General features: G+C 43.6%; 1 protein-coding gene across 1 annotated transcript in view; it reads left to right on the top strand.

The window, feature by feature from the left end:
- The window catches only part of GLIS3 (GLIS family zinc finger 3), a 452,130-nt gene that overhangs the window by 397,709 nt on the left and 41,571 nt on the right, over positions 1-12,850 (top strand). Inside the window, exon 7 of the mRNA XM_054727311.1 lies at positions 8,281-8,449. Within this exon, the coding sequence (XP_054583286.1) occupies positions 8,281-8,449 (169 nt within the window). The remainder of the gene's footprint in view (positions 1-8,280; positions 8,450-12,850) is intronic.

Here is a 12,850-nt window from a genome sequence, read left to right on the forward strand (position 1 = left end):
CATTTTAGTAACAGCCCATTTTCACTCCTTAACGAAGTGCAGCCATGCATGAAAATGACTTGCTATCTTTTAAACTGAAGCGCATTATGGATTGTAACTCAAGGTGTGTATTACTCATGTAAAATGAAGTACAACATTTTAACCCTGTGAGGATTCTTTCTCAGGCTCTGAACACTTTATAGCAACTTTCATTAGAAAAATTGAACAAAAAATTATTATTATTCAAGAATATGGTTTATATACTGGTTTGTATTTTAAAATGACCCTAATCCACAGTTTATGTGTACACGCATCTTCAAGAGACCATACCCCAGCAATTTCCAACCTTTTTCATCTCATGGCACATATACTATACTAATTACTAAAATTCTGTGGCACACACAAAATATATATTTTTGCCAATCTGACAAAAAAATTCATTTTGATTGAAAAAATACTAATTACTTACCCTTTTTGCTCCAAAGTGACTTTTTAAAAAATCAGGTGCCTATGCTTGTATATAAGGGTTTCTAGTACCAAGAATTAACCAATCAGACACAACCTTCTTATGTCATGTGACCAATAAGGTGCAACTCTATTATATGACCTATATATTTATGGTTTCAGACAGGGCACTCACATCCTACAGCTATTGGGGTGTTGGCTATTGTCATATTTTTATTTGACAATCTAAGGAAAAAGATGTCAGTGCCCCTGACTAAATAATCAGGTATTGCATGTTTTAAAAATTCTTGCAGCACACTGGTTGAAAATCACTGCCATATACTAAATTAACCATTTTGGAGCAACTATGTCTTTCTCTTCCCTATCCTATTAGTAATAGTAATTATTATAATAACATATATGACCAAAGCATAGCAACAGTGGTTTATTGAGCACTTAACCATGGCCCAGGCATTGTACTAAGTGTTTTGTATATCTATACTAATAAAAGGGTAATATGCTAATTAGGGCAGACGTCCATCCGGACATCCATCCAGACAAAGCCACAGCGGCTGCGAGGGCCTAGGTCTGGCGCCATGCGGAGAGGTGGGTGGGTCCGTTGCTTGCAAGGGAGGAGCAGGCCAGTCCGGTGCTGCTGGTCCAGCACCATGGCTCCTTTTGCAGAGGCGGCGAGAAGGCAGCGCTGCGCCCCCTTCCACAAAGGTGGTGTGGGACAGGCCACACGGTGGCCTGGTCCCAGTGCTGCCCCTTCTGCAGAGGCAGCCACAGGGGCAGCAGTGTGGGCCCGGTCCAGACGCCACGCCTCCACAGAGGCTGGACGGGATGCAACCTGCTGTTCCTCAACATCCCACAGCACCTCATCCAACCAGCCTGGTTCCAGATTCCCCCCCGCCCCACCACCACCAGTAGGCAGGGCCAGCACTAAGAAGCGAGGGCCGAGGGCCTGCAGCTGTGGTGGCTGGCAGTGACAGCAGCAGTGGGGGATGGGGCAGTGCCTTCCCCTGATCAGCCCAGTCACCTCCCACAGAGGAAGACATCCCCTGAGGGCTCCTGGACTGTGAAAGGGGGCAGGCCGGGTTGAGGGGCCCCCTCCCTCCCTTGCACGAATTTCATGCACCAGGCCTCTAATATTATATAATCCTCCTCACCATCCTGTGAGGCATTGTCCTTATTTAAGATGCTGAAACTGAGCTTCGGTTATGTGACTTGCCTGAGACACATTGCTAGTAACTAGTAAAGCTCAGATTCAAACCCAAGTCCATTTGACTGCCAGCGGGTGCGTTTTGTTCTCTTAATAACAACCCTGACACATGATCTTCTAGTACCCAATTTCTGGTGAGGCCAAAGGAGCCAAAGTTTTCATTGCAGTTCATCTCCTCCTGAGTCCTTCCCAGGTTCACATTTCTCCTGGGAGAATGGGGGCAAGAGACAGAGAGACAAGATTTGAATGGGGCCTTTAATTCTTTTTAATATATCTATGAAAGCCAACTAGCCTGGTGTCATGGATTAGCTTACTCTTCTGTGCCCTGACCCTGGAAATATTGCCCAGGAAATGAATGGTGAGCCCATACCCCTCCCTGTGTACTAGCCACCAAGCATTAAATGTCATTTCTCAAGGTCCCAGTGTTAGAGCAGCACCATGGCTTTTACGTAATTACAAATGACTCCAAATGCATATTTACTGTAGCAGCTCAGTAGCAGCAGACCTGCCCAGCAAATCTCCTCTTCATGCATTATTGACAGAGGTGGTGGCCTTGCAGGCAACAACATTGTACTCACTTGTGGTAACAAGAACATATATCTGATTGCTCACAAATTACCCCTCTTTGCCTGCCATCTTTCCTACCAGTGGATCGATAGCTCTCTGACAAGCATCTGAAATCTTTATTTGGGAAAAAATACACATTTCCTACCAGCTGTTTGTTTTCCAAACCCAATAATTCATTTAATTTCTTGCCTGAATGCATTTCCAACACTGGCAAATCTCTCATCCATGCTGAGGTCACTGAGGTCCTTGAGGATGTGTAAAACAGAAATGGGAACCAGCACTTTGGTGGAGAAAGCTATCCATGGTGGGGGAAGAGTGCCAACTGACTCCAAGCAGCCTTGGCAAATGGAGCATCTAGGGGTTCTGATACAATAGCAATGCTCTTGTGCCTTTTCTTGAATTCATCCTGAGTTTGAGAGGCATTCTGGTATGGCAGTGAGGGGCCTGTGATCTGAAATCAGGCTTCCCGGGTTTGAATTCTAGCCCACTAACTTAGGTAACCTAATCAGGTGACCTACTCAGTAACCCAGTTAGGTCTCATGTTCCTTGTCAGTAAACTGGGGAAAGGTTTGCAAAGTACTCAATAAATGTTCACTGTTGATTCTGAGGCATGGGGCGACAGTAAGAAGGTGAAACCCAGCTCATATGTGGTCCAGCACTCACTGTTCAAAGTGCAGTCCCTGGACTGGCAGTCTCAACATTGCTAGGAACTTGGGGAGTTTGATACAAACTCAGAATCTCAGCATCCCTGCCTCTAAGACCCAGTGAACAACAATCAGTGTTTTACCCTAATGATTTGTTGGCACATTAAAGCTTGAGAAGCAGGATTGTAGCTATCCATACATTTTTCAACAGCAATATGCCCTCCAATTGGCTGTTCTTTAATATACCTCAGCCTGGCCAGGGAGGTCTTCCCTGCCTCTAAATGAGGCAGTGTCTATGGTGGCCTTCCCTGCCTCTGGGGTTAGGCCTGAGAGAAGTAGGTTTCATTTAGAGAAGCAACTAACACCCCTTTTCTCCCTCTATACACACGGTGAATACGTGACAGCTAAAGTGTCCACAAGGGCATCCTGTCTGTACTCAACAGAAATAGAGATTGCTTCCATTTGGATAGAGAGAGAGCTGGCTATTAACTCAAATTATCCTGAACTAGTTAAAGGCACCAGCCTAAAATACCCTGGACCCCATCACCAGCCACATGGAATCTGGGTACCCCATAGATCAACAGATGATGCTTTGTCAACATTATAAAGCCCCACTGGGTCTCCTCCACCTACCTCTGCAGGAGACAGTGTGGGGTTGGGGAGGGCAGTAAGCCAAGCCCTAGAGAGAGAGAAAGCCCCAAACAGCAGGGAGGCTAGCTCATGATCCTCTGCTAGCCTATGCATTCATCTCAAGACCAGGCTTTTATTTCCTTGGGGAGTTCACCATTCTTAATCACAAAAGCAATAAGACTTTCCAGTATGTTCCTCTGCCATGCCTAATCCATTGTTCCGGCTGCCAGTCACCAGCCCTGTCTGGAAGGTCACCTAAATGCCCTCTTCCACCCCTGAATGTAGCGCTGACCCCTGAGGTGACTTGGACAATGAAGGCCGCCCTGTGGGCAGCCTGTGTGTGCCGGTTGATTTGATCACAGGAGTTTTGTTAATATTGCCCTGGATTCTGGAGGAATCTGTTTTCTTCTTTATGCTTGGATCAGTAGGCCTCAGGTGCCCTATTGTTGAGGTTGGAAATCATTTTGAGTGTGTATGGAAGGAAATTTTTCCTTTTGTGAATGACCTTAGAATACTCCAACATGGAGATTTTCTTCCTGGGGTTAAAAAATCACTTAAAAAAGCCAGAGCATTTGTCTGGAAGTGTGTGTTGTGGTGGGCAGGTCTAGGTAGAGTTGGCAGGTTTTCAGATTCTGGACATTAAGAGAGACTAACCCCTGCCTGGTACAGAGTAGGGGCTGGAAGATTGTGTTTGAATGAATGAATGAATGAATATTCTTAGAATGCATCAAGTATGTTGGAATCCTGGATGTATGACTGTGATTTGGTTGGAAATTCCTAGAAGTCGGTGTTAGTAAGAGAGGCGTTTTATGTGTGTGCCCTCGTGAAAATCTCTGAGAAATATGGGTCTTTGGTAGAGGCCCAGGGCGAACCTCCTGATGCTACAGCTCTCTGACTCCAGAGTTTTGTCCATTTTATTGGAAAGGTAAGTGAAATGGAGGTGGAGTATACATTGGGAAGACACGCTGTGTCTCCTGTTACTTCTCTGGTCATTATGTCGGTCACAGGCAACATCCACAACCAGCAGTCTTGCCCTGGGCCCTGCATGGAAACTACTCTGTGCAGACACTGAATTATAAGCTTCTGCTAAGTCATCTCACCAGAAGAGAGTTTGTTCTAGACTTCTCATCCTATCTGGTAGAAAGTAGAAGCAGGTCATGGGCCTCATTTTGCCAAGATATTATTACTTACGCCCTATGTAAGAAACTACCTGGTATACTAGTACTTGCCAAATACAGACTTTAGACTTTAAATTGCACCCTAAAGCCTTCCCTTTCTCTTTCTTCTGCATTCAGAGGGCCACTGCCTGCCCCAGTACCACTCCTTGGCTATAGCAGGGGATGGAAGAGCTGTTGTTGTGTGTTTGTTGCTCAGTCAACACTTGACCTCAGCACAATTGGAGGGCATGTTTCAAAGCCTTTGACCCTATTCCAGATACCTCTTATGTCCACCCTTATATCCTCTCCACCATCCTACCTATTCTGTTGCTATGGCAACCATCTGCACCAGTATTACTTGGTAGCTCCTCTCCTCAACTACACCATGTACCTCTGGCTTTCTGCCCTCTAGCTTCTCTGATGCCCAGGTATTGAGCATCTCTGAGAAGGTTTAGCCACTCTGGTTCATGTGCCTACTTGGAAGTGTGAGAGAAGTGCAACCTGGGGCATCCCTTAACTAGTGGGGAATAGGTAACTGTTTCTTTCTGTCCTTGTCCTACTCGCTGAATCCCAAGATGGACTGCATTGTCCGGTATTTAGATGGTGTTCATTTTTGCTTGTCCAACAAACCAACATTAATGATGCTGTTAGAGATACTAGACACCAAGGATACCTTGTTCCAAGACCTAGCTCAGTGTCTGCCACACAGTAGTTACTTCATAAATTGGCTGTTGAGAGAGGAATGAAAAGAACACAAGTAACTCTGCACACAGAACAAAAGTATTAAAACAAGTAGACAAAGTTAGAGAATATTCTAGGCAAACACAAGTAGCATAAATTGTCATGACATATTTGAGGTGTGGTCAGTTTTCTTTTTTGACCAGAGCTTGGGGCACATATGGGGCCACAAATAAGATAATGTGTTAAGTGCTTTGAACACTGTTTGATGCTGTATACTAGTAAGTCTTGTATTTCGGTAGAATTGATGTACAGAAGTCTCCTTCCCTCACTAAACTGCAACCTCTGCAAGGACAGGGACCCACATCTAGTAGAGTGGCTAGCATGTAGAACTTAATACATAATGAGTTTAAAATAATGTTTGGACCCTGGCTTGGTGGCTAAGTTGTTTGGAGCATTATTCCATGCACCAAAAGGTTGCAGGTTTGATTCCAGGTCAGGGCACATATCTAGATTGCATGTTTGATCACCAGTCAGGGTGCATATAGGAGGCAACTGATACATATTTCTCTCTCTCTCCCCCTCCCTCCCTCCCTTCCTCCCTCCCTCCCTCTTTCCTCCTCTCTCTCTCTCTCTCTCTCTCTCTCTCTCTCTCTCTCTCTCTCTCTCTCTCCTTCTCTCTGTTTCTCCCCCATCCCTCTCACCCTTCCTTCCTCTCTCTATCTAAAAATAAATAACAACATATCTTTGGTGAGGATTTAAATAAATAAATTGTAAACACAATGTTTGGTGGATAGATGGATGAATGGATGATGGATAGATGGATAATGGACGGTTGGTCCTAGCTATTAAGTGGGATGAAGGAAAGGTACTTAACCAGTCCTAGCTTATAGTGTACAGCAAGCTGCAAAAAAAAAAAAAAAAAACACCAAATTTCCCAGCCTATTTCATTGCAGCCAAAGCAAAAACATAGCTAATATGCTAAAGTAGGCCTCTGGGAAGCAACCCATTTTCTATCGAACCATGGAGTAGAGCATAAAGTGTGCACACCAAGCTTCCCTGTTGCCCATCGAGTTACAAGCAGCAGAGGCAGTGCTTCCCTTGTGACAAACACACACGCACATACAGAAACACCTCCAGAGGATAGTAAGTGATGGATGCGTTCAGCAATTGCAGCAAAACAAGTAGGAGCCGCTCACATTACTACACTAAGGCATAAAAAAAATTAGCTGTGTTTCCACAGTGTCTCTGCGACCTCTTATTATTCCATTAGTTTTTGGAATAGTATATAAAACACCACACTGTATGCTGACAAACACCAGTCCTAAAACTATTGCCACAGTGAATCCAAACAACAGCCTTCTCTCTTGGGTAAAATTATTATTTGGAATACAAGCAGAACTGTGGTCGCCTGAGTGAGATGAGCATAAACGAGGGCAGTGATTCATAAGGTGGCTGCAGCGTGTTTGCAAATGTGCAACTTTTCTGGAGGCGGATGCACTGCAGACACTCCGCATGGCCTTTTTGAGCCAGTAAGCATTTTCTGGTCACACCACCTCTTGAAGACGTAGAGGGCTGTGCAGGATGCAGGTTTCTGAGGACAAGAGTTAACCTGACACAATGCTGACTTACCAGAAATAAACCCTTCAAATCAGATCACACCCCTGTCAGTCGCTTTTTAAGCGGGAAGATGGTAATTCTGCCTTTTGACATGTTCCTTTAAGTCCTTGAACTCTTATCCCATTGGATTAAGCTTTTGGGGGCTGGGTCATCTGAGGTATTAATTCTATCCAGAAGAGGTTGGAGAAATGTGGTGCTGGTCTAAAAATACAGCTCCCTGAACTTTTAAACCTTCCAATCGCTTTGATTATGTGGCTTCTTTGTCTTGATCCTTAGCCTGATTTATTTTTTTTTTATCCGTTTATTCTTTGATATCAGTATAGTAAGTTCAAAAAAGAGCAGGGTCGGGCATAAAGCTCAGCATAGCTCTGTACAGAGAAGGAAGTTAAAGAGAGTCCGTGTAGGGATGCTCGTGTGATGGCACTCTAATGAGATGTCTGCTGAGTATGTTCCACACACTGCCAGAGCCTCTCTGCTAGTGACAGACTCTGCAAGTGACAAGCCCAGCTTCTCCTGTGACATCCTACCAATTAGCCCATCTAAATGGGCGCACATTTAAATTTGAGGTCATGTACCATTCTCAGAGGCGGGGCTGCCCCCACGAATGAGGCTGTAACTCACTCTCTGTGTCATAATAGGCAACAACGGGGATGATCCCAGAGGTGCCTGAGAGACCACCTTTTCATACCCTACAGTGTTAGGATGAGACTCATCCTCCATGAGGACCAAGTGTCTGCATCCATCACACCGTCGGGGAAATGCCTGGGGTCAGTTAGACTCTGAAGTTAAAAGAGTGCAGGATCCTGCATGGGTGCTAGGATGGGGGAAGCTCCGTTCTCATTATATTGACTTAACAGTGACAGAGAGAGACTCCAGCCTGACCCACAGTGCTGGCAGCAGTGATGAGGAGTGGACGAAGGCCCCTGTGGTAACCTTATAGGTCAGCAGAGCAGATCTTCTGCTACCTGACTCCTGTCCCTCCTGACGGAAGGATGCTAATGTAGAGACCTTCGCCCAGATGCAGACATTAGAAGATTGACTAATTATACTGTGTCAGACAGGAGGCTGGTGGGGCAAGGCGCTGCTATGGGAAACCATGACCATCAGCCTGGAGTCAGCCGCGCATGAGCTCCTCAGGCAGCCCTACAGCGCATCAGCTGGGGAACCTGTTTCACCATGAAAACAATGCTGTGTATCTCCAATAAGAGAAGAAGTGTTCCCTGAAAACCACCAAGAGGAAAACAAGCCCCTAAAATATGCTTGCTGTCCGCCTTTGGTGTTTAAAAAATGTGGGCTTCACTTGGGGCACAGTCTGATGCTTGTTCTCCCTTGATTTCAGCTTCCATTTTCTCCAGCAATCATTCAAGCCGAAGCGGAACAGCTGCTGGGGCTGTGCCACCCCCACATCCTGTCAGTCACCCTTCTCCAGGACATAATGTACAGGGGAGCCCCCACAACCCCTCCTCCCAGTTACCTCCACTCACAGCTGTGGACGCGGGAGCTGAGAGGTAAGGCCATCTGTCTCTCTCTTCTAATAGGTGTTGCGGCCAAACCTCCTTCCACACGGAGAAGGGCTTTGACAGTTGCTGAATTTTATTAATAATCCATTGGTGGGTTGAGTTACCCAAAGATGACATTTAAAAAGTGCATACACAAAACATGTGGATCAAATATCTCGTCTGTTTTATTTTCCATGGGAAAAAATGAAAAGATATTGGCTGCCAACCGAAGTGTCTGATGCTGGGAAAACACATCAGAATGTCTCTGTCCTTCCCACCTTCCTTCGCTTGTTTCAGGGACTCAATTTTAAGGTAATGTCCCTACCAGTGGAAATGATTTTCAAATGTAAGGCGGTGCCTTTCAGCACACAGGTCAGCAGTGTTAGGCTGAGAGTATAGCATAAAAGGGCACAGGATTCTGTATGGGTGACAAGGAAGGCGCTATTCGCTGAATACTTTATGTTGACACCACCCTCATAAAGAGTTTCTGGGAGAAAATTTTGAAACCTTGACACTTTGGACTGACCCTCCAATGATGTGCACTGCATGCCACTCTTCTTGGTTCCTCTCCACTTATCATCTGGCTTGATTTGAGTTACCTAGAGGTTCCTCTCAGACGTCCACGGGGTAGAGGGGGTAAGGTTTTGAATGATATTAGCCATGGGCTCTCCATCATCTCATTGCATTCTGTCTGGCTGAGAATCATGCTCCACAAGGTAGTGTTGATCTTAAACAAATAGACAGCCACTACGTCTGCAGAAAAATGGGTTTATTCCAGAAGAAGAAATAATTGTAATTCAGGACATTCAGGCTAATGGCAAACCATGTGCAATTCCAAAGAAATAAAGGAGAGGAATACTCTTAATGGACTTGGGAGGGGCTCTTGTAAAGAAGAGTCCATTGGAGGAAAGAGATGGTTCCAAGTATAGTGACTTTTCATTGGTTGAATTATGGCAGTCTCCCCATTGGCTGACCTGTTACTGGGCAAAAAGGGATCTTTTCTTCCTCCAGCTAAGGGAGTAAAGTAATATTACTTCCTGCTGGAGATGCAAAGTACATCTCTTCTGTTGGGGTCAGTAGTGTGGGTTAAGTGACAGGTGCATGGGAGTTCTCTCTTCTAGTCTCCTGACTCCATTTTAAATGAGGTTTCTGTTTATTAATTTTTCACAGTGGCAAAACTAAGAAACTATCCAATGAAATCTTCTCTTATTCATCTCATCTTATTAGTAGTCACAACAACTCTTTACATGAATATGAGAAAAACAATCCATGTGTAGCTTCTTTTTGTACACAGCCATTAAAAGAATAAATGTAGAAAAAGATTTTAGCTATTGGTGGAGGCAAGAACAACAGTAACAAATCAAAAACCTGATATCTGAATGCAGCTTCCACCGTTACCTATGGTTTGAATGTGTTCCTTAGATACTCCAGATGCTTGGGTTGGTTTTTTTAAAAAAACATTTTATTTTATATCGTTTCTTTTTTTTCAATTTTGAAAATTTATAACATATTAAAAAACTGGAAGAATAGTACAGTGAACCCATAACACCCTATACCCATATTCACCCACTGTTAATATTTTGCTACCTTCTCTCTCTCTATCTCTTTTTGTCTTTGCTTTTCTAACTTGGTAGATCCTTTGTTTGTTTATTCATTTGTTTGCCTGTTATTTCTGCATGATCTGTGAGGTTGTTGCAAACATCATTGAGCTAATTTAACCCTAATCACTTCAGAAGAGATCCCCTAAGAAGAACATTCTCCCACATAATCACAATATAATTATCACACTCAGGAAACTTAGCATTGATATAGTATTATTATCTAATATACAATCAATATTCAAATTTCCCCAATTATGGGAATAATGTTTTCTATAGGTAGGGGTGTTTTTTCTTCCTTTTTATGATCCAGGATCTAACAAGGATCACAATGCTCATTTCTGCTTGGTCTTCTTGAATCTAATGAAGTTCCCCAGCTTTTAAAAATTATTATTATTATTATTATCTTTCATAACATTGACAGTTTTTTAAGAACTTGTAACATTTCTTTTGCAGGATGTTTTACAGTCTGGATTTGTATGATAGTTTCCTACTAAACAGATGTACACATTTTTGGCAGGAATATATATAGGTGATGTAGTGTCCCTTAACTCTTCTGAACCTCAGTTTGCACCTCATAGGGATTAGGAATAAATGAACCAAAGCAGATAAAGCATGTAGCATGTTACATGGCATGAAGCAGACACGAGTAGCTGTTGCTGCTAACAGAGACCAGCAACCTTGACTTGGCTGAAAGATTCAGATTTAGAAGCCAGAGGATGTGAACTGATTACAGCGGTTGCTAATGTAACTAATCTAGGAAGGAAAAATGAAGAGGAAGGGGAAGGTGGTGGTTCTTTATATATATGGCTGGGTAAATGAAGTGGATGTTTCTTTTTGTGGCTTTGCCTTGCTGCTCTGCTCTTCCCACAAGTTGTATGCCCCATCCCTGTACCAGCCTGCCTGGAATGGGCAAGTGTGTGGAAGGAAGGTTATCTATCCGGATCAGGTTCGGAGAGGAGGATGAAATGAAACAGCCCTGAATCATTCACTGTGTTTGCATTAGTGTCCAGCCTAAAAACACTAAGAGGAAATGTGCTTACCTTCCGCTTTTGGTTTATGTATCTTTGCTTCTGTTTGCCTGGGAAATCCCCCAGTAAAAACTCCAGAAGTTTGCTTAACGGAAATAGGTTTATCACACTTTGCGATTTTTAGTGGGAAACAGGCATTTTTTCCTGCTTTGTGGGCATTGATTCATGATTTACTTAGCTTTTACTTGTTAATAAAACGAGCTGACTCACTGTCAGAAGTCAGGAAAGGTCCACCACATCCAGCCAGTTAACGTCAGGTTCTTTGATTCTTCAACCATCATAAAATAAAATAAAAGCAAGTCCTGCCAGTTTGGCCAGGTTTCATTTTTATCTTGAAATATTACCTGAATGACATCATTTCAGTGATTGAAGCAGTATCACACCACATCACCTAATGTTGGTTTAAGCTTATTATGAGAAGTGGTGTTTTACTACGTCATCCTGAATAAGCCAGTGGTACTTTATAACAGGGGCTTCCCATAAGAGGAACCCAGTGTCGTAGGTAATGTTAATTCGTTGGATTTCATAGTATATCTTTTAGACCAGAAAATACACACACACAAACACACACACACACACACACACACACACATTGATGGGAGTCCCTTCTTGAGATGGAGAAACCTTGCAATCCCAATAATGAATTGGCTGAATTTGTGTCATTCATCTTTTCCGCATGCCAGCTGCATCTCTCCGTTCTAAAGAAGGCCACAGACATGGTGTGCTCTGCAGTACAAGCAGCAGAGCGTAAGAGGTTTGGTGGATTGACCCCAGTGGAGTGACTTTCTATGAGCTCCACCTCTGAGCCAGAGAGGACTGAAAGCAAGGCCGTGGTCTCCTTGAGGAGTATACAATCCAGTACAGGAATCAACAGCAGAGAATGTTAGGGATGGGTGTTTTTGAGAAAGTAATCAAAACACCTTAACCAAATAAGGCATGCCTACTTATTGAGTCTGAATCAAGTCTTGGGAAGCCTTACTGTTTTTCATTAATATCAGATGTGAAGTTGCTAGAATTCTTGGTACTTCGATATATGTACGCTCTTTCTGTGCTTTTGAATAACCAGGGCTGGTCTTCAGAGATATCATGTTCTGATTCAGCATTGAGAACGTAGTGCAGCTTTCCTGGATGCTAAGGGGTCAAGGATAGCAATTGTTTTCTATTTAACATCTTTGCAGTTCTGGCAGGTTCTTCTGCTCTAGTTAGATCAGCCCACTCACTGTTTCTACATCTTAATTCTGAGTCTTTCTCTACTTAAGACTTCCCTTATTGTCATGATCTTGACTAAATGTTACTTATCCTTTGGAGCTCGGGTTAGTTCTCAGCCCAGAAAGGCTTCTTGTCTCTTGCAGGTCACAGAGACAAGTCACCCTGTTAACTCCCTGGGATCTTTTGATCTGTTTAATTTGTTTACCATTTCCCAGATGTCACTTTGCTAGCTGGATTATTAGTTATTAAGTTTCCTTATACCCTCCAAAGTTCCATGGACTGCACTACTCAGTGGTAGGTATTGAGGAGGGTTTCACAAGGGAAACAGCTCAATGAGGGGAATGCCTAGGAAACAGGAGGCTATTGCCAATTCCCACTGTCCAGGTGGGAGGTTCCCAGAAAGGATTGTTTCCCTTTATTCATTGGTCTTGATGGTGGTGATCCTAATTCTCAAAGTTCCTACCATCTCGTGTAATCTGCGTATATTGACACAATAAGTAGTTGCTCTAATAAAATACATACATTCATGCACACATACACATTGCCTGGAGTCCTTTGCCATCATCCACTGC

The sequence above is a fragment of the Eptesicus fuscus genome, chromosome 15, assembly GCF_027574615.1.
Source record: "Eptesicus fuscus isolate TK198812 chromosome 15, DD_ASM_mEF_20220401, whole genome shotgun sequence".
Taxonomy (NCBI): domain Eukaryota; kingdom Metazoa; phylum Chordata; class Mammalia; order Chiroptera; family Vespertilionidae; genus Eptesicus; species Eptesicus fuscus.